Below are 22,349 nucleotides of genomic sequence, written 5' to 3' on the forward strand. Positions count from 1 at the left end.
TCAATTCTCTGATCTTTTAAGCTACCCTAGGATAAATGTTTTAGGATTAAAAAAGTCCATGGTCATGACAATAAGGGGAAAAGAAAAAAATCATTCACAAAACAAATTTCACCTGTGTCTTAAGAAACTGAGCCACAGCTAAAAAAAACGTATCATAGATAAGCCATGTAAAACTTCTACAAGTTTAAGTTTGCTATAAAGGTGAAAGTGTTTCTCAACACTGTTGCATTCACTTTGTCTGTAAAAGACTCATTTTAATCTTGCCAAGGATTTGCAATATTTTCAGATGTGTTTCTAAAGACGACTGATCAAATTCCTGTGTTTAACACTGATCCCTCTCAATGAGGTGGTACAGTGTTATCAAAGAAAAACAACAGCTAATCAAGAGAAACATCTCTTTTCCAAGGTTCACCAAAACTTTTAGTCTCCCAGAAAAAAAAAGAGGACTGTTAGGGCTTAGCAACACGAGAAACTGCACTAGTATAACTGCATTAGCACTTTTTCTTCTAGTTATTTTAGGTTGACTTCTTGGGTAGATAATCCACAATATTTTAATCCAATTTAGTTTAAAATCTGTTCCAAATGCCATAAATTAAAATACTTTCTTTGCACCTCTGAAAAGTAAGAAGTTACTGCTCCTCCTCTGTTGTCAGGATGTAACACGCTTTTGTTATGAACACTGCTCTCCAGCTGCCTCTTGTATCTTCTGCCAAAAAGATCAAATGCCTACAACCCACCTGCAGCTCTCTCACAATCTTTAGAAAACAGTTATGCTATTACTATAAAAACCTCCCACACTGAAAATTTGCTAAGATCTAACACCAAGTAAGCTCCTGAGTGCTTCTTACTGACTTCAGTTCTCACAATGACTGTCTCTGACTCGGGTATGGTTTGCCAATGAATTTCCAGTATATGGCAGAAAACTTTCTTTCTTAAAAATAAAATTTGAGATCCACCTCATTTTTTTAGGGGTGTTGCATTACATATGGGATATTACGAATTTCCGTCACCATCACTTCATATGTTAATCATCTTAGACATTATACAGCCAATGTGTCTGTTTACATGATATATACAGCAAATGCAGGTCTGTATTTGACAGTCCACTGTGTTGTATCATATTTAAATAAAAAATTCAGCTCCTGAAAACCTTAAAAAAATCAGTTTAAGCATAATCCATACAAGATTAATCCCTACTTATTTATCCAAGGCTCAACAATATCAAGCAATGGAGAAAATCATGTATACTGCTTCCAGAAGCAGCAAAGCAAAGCACTCGTGTGAAATCCCAGCAAGCCCTCCACTCCTTTCAGTGAACAGTGAGCTTTCTCCCTGAATTCAGATGAAAACTTAATGGCCTTTCAAGCTAGGACAAAACCAACACGAGTGTGAATAATTTCTAGCAAGACACTTGCCTAGCAACTATGATATGGCTGTTTAAGTGCGGTAATTAGGGTTGGACAAGGGCCTTGAACAGCCTGGCTTAGTGGGAGGTGTCCCTGCCCATGGCAGGGGTGTCGGAACTGGATGATCTTAAGGTCCTTTCCAACCCAAACTATTCTGTGATTCTATGAATCAGAGGAAAGGCAAGTTTTAAAAATCTGAAAGCAAGCAGAACATGAGAATACATTTGGGCTCGTTAGTTTCCACTATCAACAGTGTCACATCAAAGTGTTTACAAGAAAAAGCTGCAGGCAGTGGCAGCAGAGAGCCCACCAGTGATGACCAGTGGGTAGAGGGTGCTCAATACAATGCAGCCTTCCATTTAACTGATATGATTTGATTAACGGGACGGGGAGGTGGTACTGATTGGGTTATTTTGCAGGGCGTCGCCGTACCTCATGCGCAGGATCCCGATGAGCGTGGCGGCCAGTTCGGAAGACATCCTGCCCATGATACAGCAGCGGCTGAGGCCGGCGAGCAGGCTGGCGGGCAGGCAGGGCAGGAAGTACACGAGCTGCACCAGCCGCCGCTGCGCCTCGGCCGGCAGCAGCACCAGCGTGCCCTCCAGCGGATCTGCCGGCACATACACAGTCAAAAGCTAAACACACAAACTGCTGCCATTCCCAACACGTCCACAGCATCAGCGCCTCATGCAATGCACCACCACCATCCCTTTTCTTTTCTAGCTGTTCTTATTTAGTTAAGAACCTACAGCGCTTGCTGAAGGGAGGAGAATATAACACCGGGGGGGGGGGGGGGTGGGGATGATGATGATGAAATGGGGTAAAAAAGAAAACCCAAGGAGAATCAATACTGCCAAAAGCAGCTTTCACAAAACCTGACTGAAGCTTCTTAGTCTATCAGATTGAAGTCCCACTAACCTGAACTGAAGATTTTAATCTTGTTACTAGCGTTTAGGAAATGACATACATAGTTTTATCCTTTATTAACCTGCATATATATATATATAACCAATTAACAAGGGAGATTTAAGTTGGATATAAGAAAGAAATCCTTCACTATAAGGGTGGTGAGGCACTGGCACAGGTTGCCCAGAGAAGCTGTGGCTGCCCCATCCCTGGTAATGTTCAAGGCCAGGCTGGATGGGGCCTGGAGCAGCCTGGTCTAGTGGAAGGTGTCCCTGCCCATGGCAGGGGGGTTGGAACTGGGTGATCTTAAGGTCCTTTCCAACCCAAACCATTCTGTGATTTAAGCTTAACCTTTATTATAAGGGACTGACCCAATCTCCACCCCTGCCCCACATGCACAGACTTTTCATTCACCTAGGAGAGAAACACCAGTATTTTCCACCTAGTATTTTCCACCTAGTGCAACTTCCCCGCCAAGCAACAGACAACGCCCATCATGCTGTAGCGTAAAAGTTTACCATATATTTGAGCAGCAGTGGCTTGTAAACTTTGTAGTAATTCCTTGTTTGAACGAGAAGCAGCAGAATGAATGATATCAATCAGCTGATTCGAAAGCTCAGGGTTTCTCAAGCCAAGCAGAGCGAGTTGCTGAGGTAAGCCAGCCAACCAACGAGACAAAACTTTACTTCGACTTCTAAAAAGAGAAGGAAAATTAGTTGGGGGGTGAGGATGGTAGGGTGGTGGACACACAAACAAAACAACAAAGCCCCCAGACACTTCTCCTTCCAGTCTTGACTAAGCTGGCTTTAGTACCAGATACAATTCAATTACAATAAATAGCTATACTGTGACTTGCCAGCAGTATTTCACCAGAATATCTGAGCACACTGGTGTGCTACAACTTTTACATCAGGAATATTATTTGATCCATAGGTTTTCACACTGTGTATTTTCAACTCTTTCAGAAACTGTTTGCCTGAAATTATTGAATGCTGGCAAAGCAACATTCCCATTTATCATTAGTTTTATCAGTTTAAGGAGTTATGAGTCAGGCTAAAAAGGTATGACACTAGTACTTCCTCAATACTGCTTAACTCCCCAATTAGGCTAGTTTGCTTTCACTAGACTTTCAGATTCAGTTCTACCTTTGCCGATGTCTTGCTCCTCAATTCAGACACTCTTAAACCAGAATGAAAACTGTGACTGGATCATGGCACAAAGCCTTATTACTGAAGTGTAGTGTCAGACACTCTCCCTTGTCCATGCAGCTGTCATTTGTCAAAGAGGGCTATCACGTTGGTAAAGCATGATTTGCTTTTATATACATGCTAGTTTGTTCCCGATTACCCACAGGTCCTTTACATGCTCACATACTAATTCCAAGCAATGGGCTGCACGATCTTCCCAGGGACCAGCTGAGGCTTATCAACCTGAAATTCCCCAGATTCCCTTCAAACTGGGTTAACAGCAGTCTTTTCTCTTTATCACGTCCCTGCTCATTGCAAGGGGGTTGGACTATATGCCCTCTGAAGGTCCCTTCCAACCCAAACTATTGCATTCTATGATTTTCCCAGTCATGCAGGACCTCCCGCAGCCACCGTGTTTTTTCATGGATAACACAGAACGGCCTCACTTTCATGAGACAACTTTCTCCACCACCTCAGGTATATCCCTGCACATCTATCTGGCCCATGGATTTGACTACATTCAGCTGAGCAGATTTCTTCACTTGCTAAATTTAAGAGGCTTTTTACTTAAGATCACTACTTAATAGTGATTAGGAGTGTTAGATACACCACATACACACACAGAGTATGCATACATTCATGCAGTGACCATGCATGTGTGTGTAGGGATTAGAGGTGAAGATAATTAACATCAAGACCCAAATACTAATTCTGAATCTTGTAATAAATCAGTTGAGTTTTCTTTCACAGGGCAGTAACAGGCCAAAACCTCCTACCCAGCATCTGAATCAGATACACCTAAAAGATAAACAGCTCCACCTAAAAGTCCTTGGAAAACATTCCAACCTGAATTCTGTTCCTCTTAAACTGCTCTTGACAAGCTTCTGAGGAAATAATAAACATGAAATGAGGAGAGCAGTCATGGGAGGGCTGAAGGGACTATGACATCAAGCTGAACAGAACAACATGAATGCCAGGATCTACTGTGCAGTTCACATCTTGATAAAAGAAACAATCAAAACCAAACCCACTTGTTGCTAAAAGAAATGGATCAGTACAGTACACAAACATTACGTTGTCTTAAAACGTCTTGTTGGACATTAGTGCAATTATCCTTTTTGCAAAGAATTTGTGTGATTGAATTCTTCTGTTACTAAAAATGACACAATTCCAGGTAGAATACCCAGAGAAACAATAGGAAAACTACCACTATTTGTGATTTCTATCTGAAGATAGAAAGTTAAAGCTTTCTAGTTAATTAGATGATGACATGAAACTAGATGAGATGCTCAAGACTTACAGTTAAGTGCAGAAAACAGTGGCTATGTAACCTCAGATAAATTAGTATGACAAAGATCTCTGTTTCACTCTGGGTGTGAAGAGGAGGAAAACGGGATAGTCCCTTCCCGTCTTTCAAATTCCCTATAGTTTTACAATGTTCATGGAGTAGCATTAGATATTTCAGGTTGTAGATCTAATTACATGTACTCTGGCACTACCACAACACAAGATTTAAGAAAGCAAATGAGTTGCAGAAGAGATACCAGTACTTCTGGAGGCCCTGAGCTTTGAAAGTTTTATCTAATAGCAGAAATGGGTATCATGGCCATGACCTTACGCCTTTTTGCAGTTTTCAAGTGAGGTAGGCTTGATGCAGCCTGGTGTCTGTTTAAGGATTTTACATAGGTGGAACCAATGACTTAGCTGAAAAATACTGTCTGGAAAAGTTGAGACTGGGAAACCATCTGGACAAATTACACTTTTTCACCATAAGATAACAGCAATATAGAGAGTAAGCAATACAGAGAGTAACCCAAAAGGAGAAGAGTATTTTCTTAAACCTAGTCTTTTTAGAACCATGCATCCAAAACAACAGAAGAATACTTTTCTTAAAGAAAGTAAAAAAGTCTAGTGAGACATTATCAGAACCACCAAATGCACCAAGCCAAATGTCCATAACCTTTAGGCTGAAGTAAAGTAAACGCTCTATGGCTATAGCTATACAATCTTGACACATCTACCGACTACCACACAGCCAGTAATGAGCTTGCAGCAGTTTATTATAAGTTAAATTTTAAACTATTAAGATCTATTTGGTATTTACATTAATAATAAGGTAATATACATCTTCACCTCACAGTGAACTTAAACTTTCAAATTTCAGTGACAGCTCCAAAACGGATTGAGAATGAAGTTTCGTAACGTCTACATCAAAATTCAGTATTCTATCTTCTGAAATAAAGATACCATGTTGAAATGAAAGAATATGAAAATGTCTTTTACCTGATTCTTTGAGTCCTCAAATCTTCTTTTTGGTAAACTCTGCTGAAAAACTTTAGAAGCAACGTACGAACTGGAAAGAGGAGATTCCTCTGCTGGTAGAGTGTATATACTGCTTTGATCAAGGGCTCTGTTGCCACTAGGAAAAAAAAAAACACAACAACATAAAAATCTGAAGCAGTGCTACTTAATCTTCTTGTTTTATACAAACACACAGATGAGTTATAATTCTTATCTCTACAACCATCAACATTTAACTCCATGGGAAGTACCAAATGTTATAAAACAAGTATCAGGGGGATCTACTGTAACGGTTTGTCTTTTCTTTTGTATTGTCCCCTGAAGAAGACATAACCTCTCAGGCCTTTAATCTCAATGTCAGGTAGGTTTTAAACAAACTGAAGTTACATTTTTAGTATGTAGCATCTTTTGCAGTATCATTTGACACAATCCAGTTCAGAATTCCTACCGCACTATAAAAAAAACCATCAAGGAAGGAAGCTTTTCTTCCACAGTAATGGTTGAGGTGGGAAGGGATCTCTGGAGGTCATCTAGTCCAACACCCCTGCTGAAGCAGGATCAGCTAGATTTGGCTGCCAGGACCATGTTCAGACAGTTTCTGATTATCTTCAATGATGGAGATTCTACAACCCCCCTGGGCAACCTGTGCCAGTGCTCTGTCACGCTAAACAGTGGAAACGGTGCTCCTGATGTTTGGACACCATGTCCAAACATAAGCAGAAACTGTGTTTCAGTTTCTGCTCATTGCCTCTTCTCCTGTCACTGAACATCACCAAAAAAAGCCTGGCTTCCTCTTCTTTACACCATTCCTTAAGGTATTTACATAAATTGATAAGAAGCCCCCTTGAGCTTTCTATTCTCCAGGCTGACAGTCTCAGCTCACTCAGACTCTCCTCACAGGACAGATGCTCCAGTGCCTTCACCATCATCATGGCCCTTGACTGGACTCTGTCCAGTATGTCCACACCTCTCTTGTACTGGGGAGACCAAAACTGGACACAGCACTCCAGGTGATGCCTCACCAGTGCAGAACAGAGGGGAAGGATCACCTCCCTCAACCTGCTGACAGCACTCTTCCTAACCCATCCCAGGACACCATTGGCTGCCTTTGCCTCATAGAACAGACATATTCCCAGTTAAAATGGATTTGGAAGGAGATACAGCTAACTGCCAAAGTATATTTGAGGGACATCTGACAACTTTTCATCTTACAACACTAACAGTGAAACCTGCTGCTAAAAGGCAATGCATTTTCTATAAACTCTACTTGGCTATGTGGCTGTGGAATCCACTTCTACCACACTACTAAGACACAACAGACCCCAGGTACCTTTAGATCTACTGAAAAATTCCTTTCTTAAAGTCCTACATCAATCACTTAACAAATATGTCAACCAAGGTCTTACCTTCAACATAACCAACATACTACACTGGTCCTGCAAGTCACAAGTGGAAATGTGTTTTCTCTTGGAAAAGGATTCAAATAAAACAGCTTGGAAAATATCATACAGCAGCTTCCATCAGAACTATCTTGCCATTCCATGTAATTAGAGAACTCGAATGGTCATCTAACAGTACTCAAAGGGAGCCTACCAGCTATATTAATGATTTTAAATAAGGATTGAAATATTCAAGTATCATGCACCTCTACATCATAATAATTATTTTCTTCAATGCAGAAAACTAATCTTCCCATTTATAACATATTAAGTAGTAAAACCAGAAAACAGTTCCACAAATATATTAACACTGTATATCAACAGTACAAATCTAACAGCATTCCTAAAAATCAAGCAGTTTTCAATGCTACACGCAGGGATATGACCAAGAAATTCAATTTACATCTATAGACAAAATACATTACGATGTAACAAATGAGGATGTAAGATGAAGTGAGCTGAAAATGCAATAAATCAAGCTGTCAGTGCATAATTTTGCTTCTCAGAAACTACTCATACCTTACCTTTGTTTTGCTGTATTTGCATTAGTCTCCAAGTCACACCAAGCAATCTGTTCACCTGCTTGCTATTCAACTTGCTACCGTCCTGAAGAGTATCTGTCACAAATTTCCTTATCATGTCCAGCCAACCAGAATCCATCTGAAGTGTTGAGGTGCTTGCTAGTGAAACCATTATGTCACACAAAGTTAAGTTCAGTAAAAGATGGTCTACGCTGTTTGAGGATGTCACACAATACTTGTTTCTAACGGGGAGGAGAGGGAGAAAAGTGAGATTTCAGAAAAAATATTTGTGCCTTTTACTATATGTTACTTTGGCAGAAATTATACTATGTATTAAAAAAAAAATCCTGTTAAAGTTTTAAAGTCTTCACATTTGACAATCGAGTGCTTGAAATTTTTTGTTCTGCCACTAAGGAAGCCCCAAAACACCATGCAAGGTTTCCAAGTGCAGGCCTTTAACCTAATATATTGATAAGCAAGGAAAACAAAAGCAACATTTTCATGGCATGAAGCTAAGTTTCTAAGTCTTGAAATAACAGTCAAAAGAAACACACACACACACACACACAAAAATAAATCACAAATTCACAAATTATTTTTCCTGCATTTATCCAACAACATATTTATTTTGAAGTGCAGTGCAAGAATGGGACAAAACTTAGTAGTAGAATGAAGAAGGATCAACAGAAGTACAGTTAGTCAGGATATCATCTGTAAGACAAGAAAGATGGTTGCATTTGCCTTGCCTAACCACCAGTTCTGGTATTTTCAAGAAAGGGTGTTCAGGTCAAAACCTGGAAAAGCAAAATGCATTTTGGCTTATAAACTTAATGGTTAAGACTTGGCTGAAATGAAAGCATTTAAGGAGCTATACTGTATTTCTGACCTATCTGCCCTTCCAGGAAGGGAAAATGCAACAGTAAAAGCATCAGGTGGTATTTCAGCCTCAAGTATACTTGCACCATGGTAGACCCATAGCATAGAAAAAGAGGTGGTTCTACCACTACAGCTCAATCTACAGTGGCATAGTTTGCAAGTATGTGAAACACAGACAGAAGTTGACACCCCTTGTACAATAAGCACATGTCCCATCCTCCCTCCTATCTGTATTTATCCAGCCCTGCAATACAACCAGAACAGAGTAATGGGGGCGAGAGGGGGCAAAGTTTTACCTATGTTTTGATGTATTTCAGCAGTCAGCTGAAGAAAACATGCAGAAGTGTGAAACTAGTCAGACTAACACAAATCGCCATTTTAGCAATATGCAAATTCCAGACCAAGCAGTCAATAAAATACTTTCATTTCTCTAGGACAGCATTTTAATTTCTATCACAGGCTATTCAGATGACTTCCTACGCAATACCTTAACAAAACCCAACCAAATCTTTATTTTTACCCTTTGCATGAGTCTTTCTTCTTGTGCTTTGCTGTTTCTTGTAAAGAGTAAGGAAAATGACGCATGAAGTGGTGTTTGAAATCAACAAGGTAATTCATTCGGAGCCATAAATCCTGTCAAGGAAACAGCAGATGACAGTCAGAAAATATGGTAGTAAGTGAAACACACTGATGCAATCATCTTCCAAAATCCATTACTGGAATCAAAGAAAAACAGGAACTTTATCTTCTGTTTGAGGAGTTCATATATATATATATATATATATATATATATATATGTATATATTTGCTCTTAGATGTAAATGTGAAGTCCTGTGCACAGACCTCCAGGTTCATAAAACAAGGGAGTAAAATTGTAAGTCAAAGTTGAGCAATAACATTTTATCCAGACTGGATCAGTGTACTTTCTTGACACATACTAATATGGATATATGTAATATTAAACTGAGGCAGTTACAGATGTGAAGGTGCTTTTATATTGATTTTTTCAGGGTACTTAATGTCAAAGGGAATTTCTTGATTTACTTGTAGTGACTGACCTGAAGTTTCCATTAAGATGCATTCTGACACTGCCTTCACCTCTCCCCATCATTAGTGTACTTGCTGTTCAAAGCCCACTGACAAAATGTTTTCCACTAGAAAGGCCATCCTCATACAAAAAGGGATTATTTTCAACATTTGAAAATAATTGTACTTTGTGGGTTAGCAGAAATTCACAGTTACCATTACACAAATTGTCCCACAGAACTCATCACAAAAAAGGTCCTGCATTGCTATCACATTGGTCAGGCAGAAAAATCTTTTTGATATTCAAGTATTAAGAACAGAGGATGACCATTAAGCTTCCTCAAAGAATAACAGGTTCCCACTAAGCATATTCAGAATGGTTTTCCAAGGTGTCGGTAATAACCACTATGGCCTGTAACCCTAAGGGCACAAAGCTTCCATTTTCAAACACAGGCATTTGAATTCATTTTATATAGGAAAAAGTAAAACTGTTTATCTCACAGAAAACACAACATGCCAGAAAAAAGATTGTATGGGTATCTGATAATTTTTCCCCAAAAAACATCCTAAGATCATAATGCAATTGCATGTACATAAACCCGGCTCACAGTTTGACACAGGAGCGCTCCTTCCATTTGACCCAAATGCAGACATCCTATGCCTAAGGGCAGCAGCGCTGCAGTACCACAAGGAAAAAGGCTAGGGGCAGTAGGCCACAGATGTTTACCTTGCCAACTGTTTCCAAGAGGCTCTCTGGAAAAGCTGAAGAGGAAAAAGGGGAAGAGCGTGTTTTGTTCATACACACCGAATCCACCCCTAAGACTGTATGTTGGGTAACTCTGGTCTAACAGAATGTTTCCACAAATGTTTATCACTTACTCTATGCATAGATTTTGTATAGCGAATGGACCTACAGTTCTATATAAAGGTAAAATAAAGAGCTGTCAAGACATTGCTCCTAACTACTCTCAACAGCCAAAATAGAAAATGTGTTTCCTTCTCATTTTGCAAAATCTTTGGAAGAACACCAGATTAAAAAATTATTTATCAAAGACAGACAAAATAATGAGAACATTTTCCAAAAATCTTCCTGAGGTTTTGATTCAATGTTTTCTCATACTACCAACCGTGATGCAAAAATGTAGGTTGCATCAAGCAGTTACATGACTGACCTCATACCACTGTTAGCCCCTACTCCTCCAAGGGTTTAGGGTTTGTTCTTTTCAAGGATTTAAGATCTGTTCATTTCCCTCCTTGCACCCATAAAACCAAGGAACAAACATTCTACACTTTGCCATATTTATATTCTAGAGGTTATCTGGGAGACAAAATGCTCCCCTTCTCCAATGCCACTTTCAGTTCCAAAAGCTTTTGTGCTGCATGCAGTCCGTCAAGGATTCCCGGAGACTCCCACTGAATTGACTGCTCAGTTCAAGAGATGCTTTTCTAAAGAGACGTGTCAAAAATCCAAACTCAAACTCCACTCAAAACCTAGGCTTTTTCTCTCTTAATGAAATATTTCCACTGTTTCCAATCACCAAATCATTAGATTCCAATAAAAACAAAATGAACTGTCATCATTATGCCATGGATCACTTCTCCCTTACCATTTTGTATGTTTCATCATGTCGCTTTGTGAGTTTCCATAATAAATGTATTATACTAAGCACTTGCTGCATAAGCTGCTGAGAGTCTGATTCCAAGAGGTTTCCAAGAATGGGAGCTGATTGTGCAGGAGATGCTTCAATCCAGCACTCAATCAGTAATGGAATTATTATCTCTATAAAACCTTTTAGGTTTTCAGCCGAGGACAGGCCTTTTTCTGCACTGTCCATTACACCTGTCAGAGACCTAAATAATAAAAGCAAAAGAAAAAAAAGAAAAAAAGATAAAGATCACACCTTTAATGAACAGATTAGAGTAACACCACTTCCCTGCTTTCTGAATAACAGCAAAAACTACTCTTTTTAATATATTAAACATTTGTTTGCTTTCTTGTTAGGTATTTCAGTCAGGAGAAAAGGGAGTTCAAACCACTTACAACAAACCTGCTCCTGAATCTCCCTGCAAGTTTGTGTACAACTTCTGTAATAACTCCTTAGATCTCATTATTTCTTTCCCCACTGTTATATGTAAAGCCTATAGAGAAACATGATTTGCATTATTGCATCACCTTCCACCAACAGATAAATTCACTGTACTCAGCACAACAAAATGAAGAAGCTTTAAGCTCCTTGAAGCAAAATAATGAAACAGATTACGAAGTACTGTGAAATGCATGAGGTTTATTACAGCTAATAACCACCTCCAGCTATAATAAACATACTGGGTTTCATATTAATAGGAAAAAAAAAAACATTCTGTAAAAATATAACTTGGTTTATATGTTTAATTATAATGCTCTGGAGAGAAACTAGCTGGAAAAGTATTAAGATTATCTGACATGAAGTTCCATAAAAGTTATCAAAACATGAGGAGATATAGTTTAAATTAAAATAACATCTCCCAGAAAGCAAGAAAAACAAGGACTTCCCCCCAGCACTTCATTTGTGTTTCAAAAGGGATTATCAGAACAAATCACCAAATCCTGCCCCTGGATAAGTCAGGCAATTTGTGCCCATTTTAAAATGAAGATTCTTCAAAGAAAACAAAAACAAAACCTCTGAATAACTATTTTTAATTTTAAACAATACAGAGTTTTTTTAAAAAAAAAAAAGCAACAATAATTTCAACTGATGATTTCTCACATCATTTTCCATGACGGTTTTTGACATTTTCCATTACTTTGTTTTCTAACTTGCAGCAAATATCCATCATAAATCTAACTTTCTAATATACATAAAATCGGTACATTGAATCTAGTCATCTAAAGACAAAGTAGACAAAAGCCATCTTCCAGTTACAACCACAATGAATTCTAAACCATCACTTGAGACCTCACTTGGAGTACTGTGTACAAGCTGGTGTCCTCAACATAAAAAGGACATGGAACTGTTGGAACAAGTCCATAGGAGGGCCATGAGGATGATCAGGGGGCTGGAGCACCTCCCGTATGAAGACAGGCTGAGAAAGTTGGGGCTGTTCAGCCTGGAGAAGAGAAGGCTGCATGGAGACCTCATAGCAGCCTTCCAGTGTCTGAAGGGGGCCTATAGGGATGCTGGGGACTGACTATCCATTAGGGACTGTAGTGATAAGAGAAGGGGTAACAGGTTCAAACTTAAACAGGAGAAGTTTAGATTGGACATAAGGAAGAAAATTCTTTCCTGTTAGGGTGGTGAAGCACTGGAATGGGTTGCCCAGGGAAGCTGTGAATGCTCCATCCCTGGTGGTGTTCAAGGGCAGGTTGGTTTAGGTGTGAGGTGTCCCTGCCTATGGCAGGGGGTTGGAACTAGATGATCTTAAGGCCTTTTCCAACCCTAACTATCCTATGATTCTATGACAACGGAGTTGATACCAAGACCTCAGTGATAAGGTTAGGCTGTCCTGTAAATGCTATGCCGTGACCTAACTACACACTCAACTGAGATTCTGAAATGTCAGTAGTTGGCTGAAAGAGTTCTGAAGTAGTAAAGTCTTTAATTGTTTATCTGAAAATAATACTGGTGTTACAGCAGAGAATTGGATTCCAGCAGTGTTATTTCTGGAACACAAAAACAAGAATATCCCCCATTAAGAGTAAACACCGCATGAAACTCAAAAAGCTGGCAACACATACCCGAAGATTCTTACAAAAGTAAAACACACACACCTCTTTGTAACACACAACTATTTCAGTACTTTTCTGAAGCAAAAGATGGAAAAGGAGGAAGAATCCATGTCAAATACTCCACCTACCTGCCAAAATTTGGGGAAGAGTACTCAGCATAGCTTTCACGTACCCCTTCAAAAGAGGCCCCCCATCTCTCAAGGTAATGTTCATTCAAATATTCAAAGTTAACAACTACAGGGATAAATAAATTCTGTTCAACACTAACAAAGTATTACTGTAAACTGTCCATTATGCATTTGATCAGTGTAATAACCTTAGCAATACAGATTCACTGGAACGGGGAGGGTTTGATGTCAAATAAGGTGCTAATCTTTTTGTCCCACATCTGTTATTCATTAATGGTAAGGCAGCTCTCAGAAACACTACAAAACATATTAACTTCATATGGCATGAAATAGTAATGAGGGGAGCTGCCAAGATATCTGTGTACCCCTTAAGCTGTCATTTCTCTTTAAAATTACAGTATTTTTATAAAGCAGGAACAAGCAAGAAGAAAAAATAAAGAAAACAACAAAAACCACAAAAAAAAATGTGTAATGTATTTGCCATTTGAAAGTAAGAGGACAACAGGAATTCAGCAAAGGGAAGTCAAGGAAGTGTAAAAGTGTGAAACAAAATAAGGAAACAACTTTCTGCTCCTTAAAATAGGAAAAGTCATCGGAAATTAGTAAGTTTTTATGGCTCAGTGTCTACAACAGGTTACTGGCCTCCTTTTTTGTGTGCACTGACAGCCGCAGCAAAGAAACAGTACAATAAGCGAAAGGTATTTTTCATTTCTATCTGATGCATGGGTCATGCCATATACATATTTATTCACTGTGCTTAGTCTTCCATCTTGGTGTCTCAAGCCATCTTCACTTTTCTCCCCAGCTTCATTTTGTCCTTTCTCAGCGGAAACAGAAGCTCTACCATTTCTCTTCAGCACGACCACTTCCACTCGAAGAAAATATCACACACCTCGATACCACGATATGTAAGTTGTGAAGGTTTCCATTTTTCCACACCTGAAATGAGTCTGATGAAAAAAGCAGCACAGTCAGCACATAAGGCAGAGGATATATTCTAGTAATCTCCTAATTCACTGTAATCTTTAATTCACACACAGCAGGAAGACCTAGCACTCAACAGAAACCAAACAAGTCTTAAGATTTGTGTTGCTGAATCATCCAGCATTCCAGGCTCAGAAGCTTCACTTTTTACTAAACATTAATACCACAAACTGATTAGGATACAGGAACTTTAAAATTTTTGCATATTATTAGTGGTGTTTGCAAGTCTAATTTTTGAAGAACAAAGTTGAAACCTACTTTCAGTATTAGTGATCAGGCCAACAATACACACCACAATCATTTATGGTTTGGCCAACTCATTGTCTATAGTTAGGATTTGACTATTTGTCCATTGACTTCTTTAAACAAAACCACACACACTGAGATTTTGGAAGTACTGAAGAAGTACTGCAGATGCTTTGCACCTCTTATTAGAAGTAATTTCTGTCCTTGCAGTAGCAGTCACAGCATAGGTCTCAAAATGCCTGTAAAAGGCCACAGCTGGGATTGGCAAAGGCAGAATAAAGTACCTCCAGATCATCAGAAAATATTTCAGTGGTAGATACAAAAAAACCACCACAGTAACTTCCACTCTCAGAATTTTGCAGACATCCACTAAAAAAAAGCTGTACTGGCCCTTTGTCCAAAATGTATTCATCAAAAAAATCTGTGCAAATATAATAAAATGAGAACATTGTAGTACCTTCTGCAGATGCCAATTCTCCTTTCATTCTTCTGTTCTGCTTTTGTCAGTTTGCTTTGCCAGTCTTGCCTTGGATTCTAGCGATGTTTCCTTCTAATCTTCTGGCTCCTCCTCATGCTTGCAAATGCCTTTTTAAAAGTATTTATAACCACAAGCAGATCATGATGCTTCACCAAAATCTAGCTCCTCAGAAAAGCAGAATCCAGTTCCGGTGACACCAGATGTAAAGTTTAGTTTCCTAGATCTTGGATACAATGCATCTTCAGATATTACAGGGCATGGTACATCACACACTGAGTATCATTCAGGCACAATACACAAATCCTCTGATATATGGTGGTACACAGTGGTATGCTTCTCACTGTAGAGATCAAGTCCATAGGACTATTTTGTGCCCAGCACTGAACCTTTCCCTCTGCCTCAGGTGGGCTTCACAGGTCTTAGTTTCCAACTAGAATTTTACCTGCAGCAGATACTAATGGTCATGACTGAACTCTTATGCTATATTAACAACCACTTCTATGACAATAAACTGCACCTTTTTATTTAGCTTAAAGTAAATTTCTATACTTACCACAAATAATATGCTATATACTGAGAGAAAGTCTTGTAGAGTGGGTATGGATTTGTCTCATTTGTGTGTAATCCATTATAGAGATGGAAACTACCTGATAATTCAGGCCAACGCCTGTGGTACTGAAAGAAAACACATCTTCTTCTGCACTTCATTCATTTGAAGATACGAGCTGGACATAGCAATGGACTATGCAGTGGGGTTTATAGCCTTTTCTGCCACTGACCTCCTAGATAAGGTGCATAAAGCAATTACATCAAACTTATTCAGTCTCCCCACAGCAGTAAAACAAGGATCATGGTTTCTCATAAAACCACCTTAATATCTACAGATTAGAAGTGCTGTGTAATGACTAAACAGTTTCTGTTTTTCAAGTAGTCATTCCAGGTCTCCCACCAGCAGGTATGCAACATCTACAGAAATTGATATATATGAGGATGCCAACGTTTGTACCGTAAAGTGGGGTGGGAGATTCCCTTTTAGTCTGAAGAGTGGGTAATTAGAAAGGAGGAAGAGAAGTTGATTAATTACTTCTCCCTTAACTTCAGCTCACATCTATATAGCATACTACAAAAAAGCACACAAACTTTCCTGTGTCTAAAAGGAGCTACATTCACAGAAAAGAGACTCCTAAACTTATGACAGACTCTTGAGGGTAAAAGTACAAAATTCCACAAAATTCATTATCACAGTGTAAGAAATTAGCTTATGTTTAAAGAAATTTGTCTGCTTGCCCACAGATCTATTTGATATCCTGCAACAACCTGCACTCATCAGTTTGCATTCCAAAAGAACCCACTAGAGTTGGTCTTCCAAAATTATTATGAATAGCATAAAATACAGCTTTTATTTAATAAGAGGGAAGTTCATCATATACGCACAGCACAGTTATCTGGTGACTACTGCCATATTTTCAAGCCACTGCAGTAAAACTGCAAATTATGCTAAATGCCCTAAATATAGCTAAGGGACAATCCCACAATAAAAGTTAAACTGCTGTCTTCAATAGCAACAAAAGACAGTTAACATTGTGATCACAGAGTTGACATTAATTCCCAAATTAGTGACCATTTTCTCACCTCAGTCTAAATGACGAGTTGATCTTTGGTTGTAAGCCACCATTTTCAAATAGTTGTATACACTGCTGATTATTTGCATGGACCTTCCAACTTATACAGATGGGGTTCCTCACAGAACGAGGGCTGTCCTTTTGTTCTTGAAGCCCTTCATCCTCTAATTCACTGGAGCCATCTACCACTGCCTGGAGAAACTTCTTGAGCCTGGTAAGTACATTTAACCTCCACTGCTGAGAGGTTACTCTGCGACTGGGGTTAACAGAGAGCATCCAGGAAAGTTTCTCTCGGCTTTTCAGTCTTTTTGACAGTTGCTGGTGAGAAATAAGCTCTACAAAATTCTTCAACAATATACTGCTGCGGTCTGTGAGAAGTGCTGGGTATGCTTCCAGTAAAATGTCCAAGACTTTCAATGAATCTTCCTGAATTCCCTCACTGATATGAGTCATGGCACTGGAGAGATGGGCACTTACCAAAGGAAAAAATGGAGCGATCTGCTCTGCTCTTATTTTTGAAGCCAAGAATTGCAGCAGGTGAACAGCTGCTCCTCTGACACCAGAATCCTTGTCTGTAAACACAGCTGCCACCTCACTCACTATATTTGAAAGGTGTGCATCAATTACAAATGGATACTGAGATAGGAGATCTTTGAGCCCAAGAAGTGCATTATGTTTAACCCCAGGACTATAGTGATGCATCTGTGAAAGCAGATCCTAAAAGGAAAGAAACACATTACTGCTTTAAGCAATTTAAATTTCCTTACCTACTTCCAGCACTTTTTTCTTAAACACTCAAAAATACAGAATTTATTCTGATGACGTACTGCTGTTTATAACAGCATAACATGTTCAGAACAAACATAATATTAAAGCATAACAATGAACAAATCATCAAAATTCAATGACAGAAAAAACAAGATACCATGACTTGTCCTTCAGGTAATTAGAAACTCCTCATTCTTAAGTTTACACACAGCCCTACTGACTTTAAAGAGGAATGACCAAAAATAAGACCTCTCACACTTGTTCTCAAAAGTAGAACTATGAAATCTCAGTCTCAGCAGCTTTTTTTCAGTTTGAGGAGAGAGCTGCAAGAGACAGAAGATGATAGAAGAGATAGATGCAAACGAAGGAAAGTACAACCACCACCGAAAGAAATACAAGGTTTTTTAAAAGCAATCTCAGGAAGTCTAGTTTTTAAAACCCTGTCCTTAAGTTATGACCCAAGACCTGCAAAAACGGAATGTTAATCTCGGATACTCAAATCAGCATGCAATTTTAGCTTTCACACTGCAGAAAATTTTTCCTTTGCATTATACACTAGTTCAACAATTTGATTCATTTAATTCATGGATCAGATTATTGCCAAGGACAAAGGGGCTGTGCGCAGATACTGCTGGGTTGTTTTGTTTTTTCTTCAAATAAATATTTTTTTTCTAAATTCTAGGAAGCATAGCAAACCTTAATAAATAACAAGTAATTTTCTATCATCTCAGAACAGAATGTCATAGTGTACCTTTATGTTAAGTTTTCTATTTTGCGTAGGAAGCACTCCATCTTCTTTGAGCTGCTCAGGAATTTGTATGGCCTTTGTTTTGAAAGTAGTATCAGTTGCATTCTCTAGTCTTGGCTTTTTTTTCCCAACTTTTAATTTCACTTTCTGGAAATCTTCTTGATGTTTCCTTTTTTTAGTCATTCTGATTCTCTGCAAAAAAGATATTTGGGATTTTAACTTGATTAAATATACAGTAAGCAAATACTTTTTCCATCAAAGAGCAGCAAGTTCCTAATGAAGGCTACTGGTTTAAGGTTTTTCTTATGCATAACTAGCATCTGCTCCCAAGACAAGATGCTAGGCTACACAGACATGGAGACTGATTCAGTGTGGCTGTTTGTCTAGTGTTCAGAAAACCCTCTGCTGCTCCTTTGGCTGTCTTTCCTCTGAGAACTACTTTACTGAAAGATCACCAAAGTATCCCAGTTTTCCACTGCTTTGTTTCATTAAACTGCTGGGTTTGTTTTGGTTTTAAAAGTTCCTGCTAATAAATCAACTTTTTACATAGTTGACTTTTCAAGCCAAAAGAGCTCAGTGAACTGTTTCATTTAATGTTTACATTGTTTACCAGCTCAATCATTAATAGCATACACTCTGCCCAGGTAAATTCACGGGTTTAATCAGGCCTTCACTTACAATAGAGTATACAAGAATCAAGAAAACTTCCACTACATACTGAAAAGTTCAGTCTGTGCATTAAAAAAAAAAAAGAAACAGCAAGAAGGGAGGGGGAAGGGTGTTAAATGTTCACATACAGAGTAGAAAGAGACAGAAAAATCAAGTCATATTTAATAAGGCGTAAGAAGTAAGGCAGCATGATTAGCTATACTTACAAGTCATACAGACATACTACATATACAATAACCAAAACCAACTAAAACCCACACTTCAGTCTCTGAATGATCTTTTGGCTTTGATATCTGTACTGATAAAAGTACTCTTAGTTCTACCACAATAGAAAAAAAAAAAAACAAACCCAACAACCCAACACACAGAAAACAAAACCAAACACTACACCACAGGTTGCTTTAATCTTCTTTCTCTCGATTTCTGCACTTCTAAATTCATTCATAACAAGACTTCACAAGCTGATGTCACAACACTCAACATCACGTATAAATTGCTCCTAGATTTCTGTTAAGACAAACCATAAAACAGGGAGACAAGCACAAAGCCATTAATTATGACGGTTCAGGTTCAACATCTCACAACTCTATAATGGTAGCAGGTATTGAGCTGGAAAACCGAACACTTCCAGACAGTCCATGCTGTCAGGTACATAAACTTCAGTTATTTTCTCAAACTACCCTTGGGGCAATCAGGTTTTGCACATTCTTCGTATCTGAACTACACACAAAGAATTGTGAACACAACGCTCACATTTTAAAGACCAAACTAACTAAAAAAGCCCAAACACATACAAAAAACCACAGCTGACTAAACCCAGGAATTTCTAAATAAACATCCAAACAATGGTTCTTTCATGGTGGATACCACTCTAGAAAACAGAATTCTAGAGCCGATTTTCCCAATGGGCTTCAAACTAAATTTTTGCTGAATTACAGTATTTCATACACATATAATGACAATAATCATTAAAGAATGTTTTAAATCCAATTATCATGTTCTATCCTTCTTAAGAGCATTTAAACTGATTATACAAACATTTGACTGCAACTTAATTTCTGCTTTTCATGTGCTAACTTCAAACAATTACATGAAAGACTACTCTAACTGAAGTATAAAGCTAGCTTAAGCAACCTCTCAACTAAAAGGCTTTTTAAAAACCTCCCATTGTGGTGCCAGAATAGAAAGGTCCTTTAGTGTCCAACTGTGACAGCTACGGTTTTACAAGCTTTTGATTTTTACCAAATGCAACTTTTAGGAAAGAATTACAACAAGGCTTTCACTTCTTGACTGCAAGGCATACAGAAATAGCTAAAAGCTTTTGACACAAATGCGATTTCCCCTTTCCAAGCTTGCCTTAATGGAGGTATTTAGGAAGCATCACTCCACAAGGTTAAATGTTTGGCTTCCCATTGTCATTAAGAACTTTACAATGCAGGTGCACAGAACACCTGGACCAAGTAAACTAAGTTCTTTTGAAGGAGGAGGTTCATAAAGTATACTTTCTCCTACTAAATAAAACAAAGCAGCACAGTTTACCTTGCACTACGTATCTTGGAAATGATTTACTGGACATCTAAGCACATCCATTTCCAATTCACAGGTACCATGCCAAACTAGAGAAAACGACTGCAAAACCAAAGCCACTAGAACACCACAGGACTATGTAATAAGACATTAAGCAAAACTGTATACAGCTTATGAATTTATGTACACATTTCAATGAGAGGTCTTGCTGAAACAACTGCCTTTTGACTCCAGCTGTACTTTCAGCTGGCCCTCCTCCAAGAGGACTAAGCTAAGTGCACCCAACAGCTTTATGCACCAATACAGTTTTACAGTCCAAAGCATTAGAGTAACCTCAAATCAATATCGGCTTCCTTTAACATACACAGCACTTCTCAAGAGGTACTTCAGATGTCAGTCAGCCAGCCTCGCCTCAGGCTTAGGGAAACAAGAAGGGACCAAAAAGAGCAGCTGCTTCACCTGTAACGTACTCCCTCGCAGCTCTGCGGCAATATCCTCAGGGAATCCTGCTACCAGCATAATTACAAGCTCAAGCAATCAGGAAAATCCTGAGGAACCAGACGCCAAGGTACATGCCCTAACTGCTCTAACCTGATCAAAGCTTTCTACCTGGGCGAGCTCTCTCTCAGCAAAGGGGATACTTGAGTATCACAGTTAACTTTCCGCGGCTCCCGCGCTGGACAGCACATCCCCAGCCACAACACCCCGTCATCACACACCGCGCCGCGAACGCCATACCCCAAAGCCAAAGCGCTGCTGAAGCGGCGGCGCCGGCTCCTCCCGCAGCTCTATGCCGTTAAACCTCCTCCCTCGCCGTCCCGGGACATCTTTCGGCGTCTCCGCTCTACTCGCCCTGTGAGGCGTTTAAATAAGGCGCGTTAGTGCCCGCCCGGCGCTGTGACTGCCGGCGGAAAGGCCGCGAGCTCGGCTCCCGGGAGCCCCGCCGCTGCGGCAGGGAAGGGCCAAGGAGCGGCAAGAGCAGCAGCTGAGGGAAGCAGCCGAGCACCCGCACGGACCCCCAGGGGAGCTGGGGTAGAAGCGGAGGCAGACGACGCCCGCTGCCGGGAAAGCCGAGCCCGCCGGTTTCCCGGGACCGGCACGCCCGCGGCTGCGCTCACGCTTTCCCGCCGCCCTGCGCAGGAGTGTACAGGAAGGGGGTGGGTCACACAAAAGGCGGCCGTTCGCAAGGGGCAGGGCGAGTCCGCCAGACCCGGGCCGCGACCGCGGGCAGAACCGGACCGGAGGGGATCCGAAGGGGTGCCTTCCCTCCCCGCCCCGCGCAGCCGCGACGCCGGCCACTCACCAACCACGCGGCAGCGAGAGCCCCCTTCCGCCCCCGAGAGCCTGCCCGGAAACGACCGCCCACGTGAGCGGCAGCACCAGCGAGCGCCCCCCGCGGGAAGGAGCGCCCTTCCTTCCGCTCTGCCCGCCCGCTGCACCGGGACCCCGGCGATGGCGCCACCTGCAGTGGCGGCGAGCAGGAGCGGCGGCGAGGCGCGATAACGGAGTAGCAGCACAGAAACACGGTCACAGAATGGTTTGGGCTGGAAGAGACCTTTAAAGATCATCTGGTTCCAACCCCCTACCATGGGCAGGGACGCCTTGCGCCAGATCAGGTACCTGGCCTTGAACGCTGCCAGCGATAGGACATTTAGCCCCCCTCTGGGCAACCTGTGTCAGTGCCTCACCACCCTCATTGTAAAAACTAATTTCTTCCTCATACCTAGTCTGAATCTCCCCTCTTTTATTTTAAAATCATTACCCCTCATCCTATAGCAACAGGCACTGCTATAAAGTGTCTCCATCTGTCT

At 40.1% G+C, this 22,349-nt stretch overlaps 1 protein-coding gene across 3 annotated transcripts in view; it reads right to left on the reverse strand.

Moving 5' to 3' along the window:
* Positions 1-21,924, reverse strand: part of TEX10 (testis expressed 10) — a 47,957-nt gene extending 26,033 nt beyond the window's left edge. Inside the window, exons 1-10 of one of the 3 annotated variants that reach the window (XM_061364724.1) lie at positions 21,842-21,924; positions 21,277-21,391; positions 18,346-18,534; positions 16,837-17,543; positions 11,270-11,513; positions 9,157-9,269; positions 7,764-8,002; positions 5,783-5,918; positions 2,831-3,006; positions 1,839-2,016 (exon numbers count right to left, since the gene is read on the reverse strand). In XM_061364724.1, the coding sequence (XP_061220708.1) occupies positions 1,839-2,016; positions 2,831-3,006; positions 5,783-5,918; positions 7,764-8,002; positions 9,157-9,269; positions 11,270-11,513; positions 16,837-17,543; positions 18,346-18,525 (1,973 nt within the window). In that variant the 5' untranslated portion in view covers positions 18,526-18,534; positions 21,277-21,391; positions 21,842-21,924. Of the gene's footprint in view, positions 1-1,838; positions 2,017-2,830; positions 3,007-5,782; positions 5,919-7,763; positions 8,003-9,156; positions 9,270-11,269; positions 11,514-16,836; positions 17,544-18,345; positions 18,535-21,276; positions 21,746-21,841 lie in introns of those variants that run through there. The other 2 variants (XM_061364725.1, XM_061364726.1) reach the window with 2 other exon arrangements.
* Positions 21,925-22,349: the final 425 nt, after the last annotated feature.

Source organism: Neopsephotus bourkii, unplaced genomic scaffold (assembly GCF_033783945.1).
Source record: "Neopsephotus bourkii isolate Nb327-2 ecotype Australia unplaced genomic scaffold, CSIRO-AGI_Nbou_v1 NB_1248, whole genome shotgun sequence".
Lineage (NCBI taxonomy): Eukaryota > Metazoa > Chordata > Aves > Psittaciformes > Psittacidae > Neopsephotus > Neopsephotus bourkii.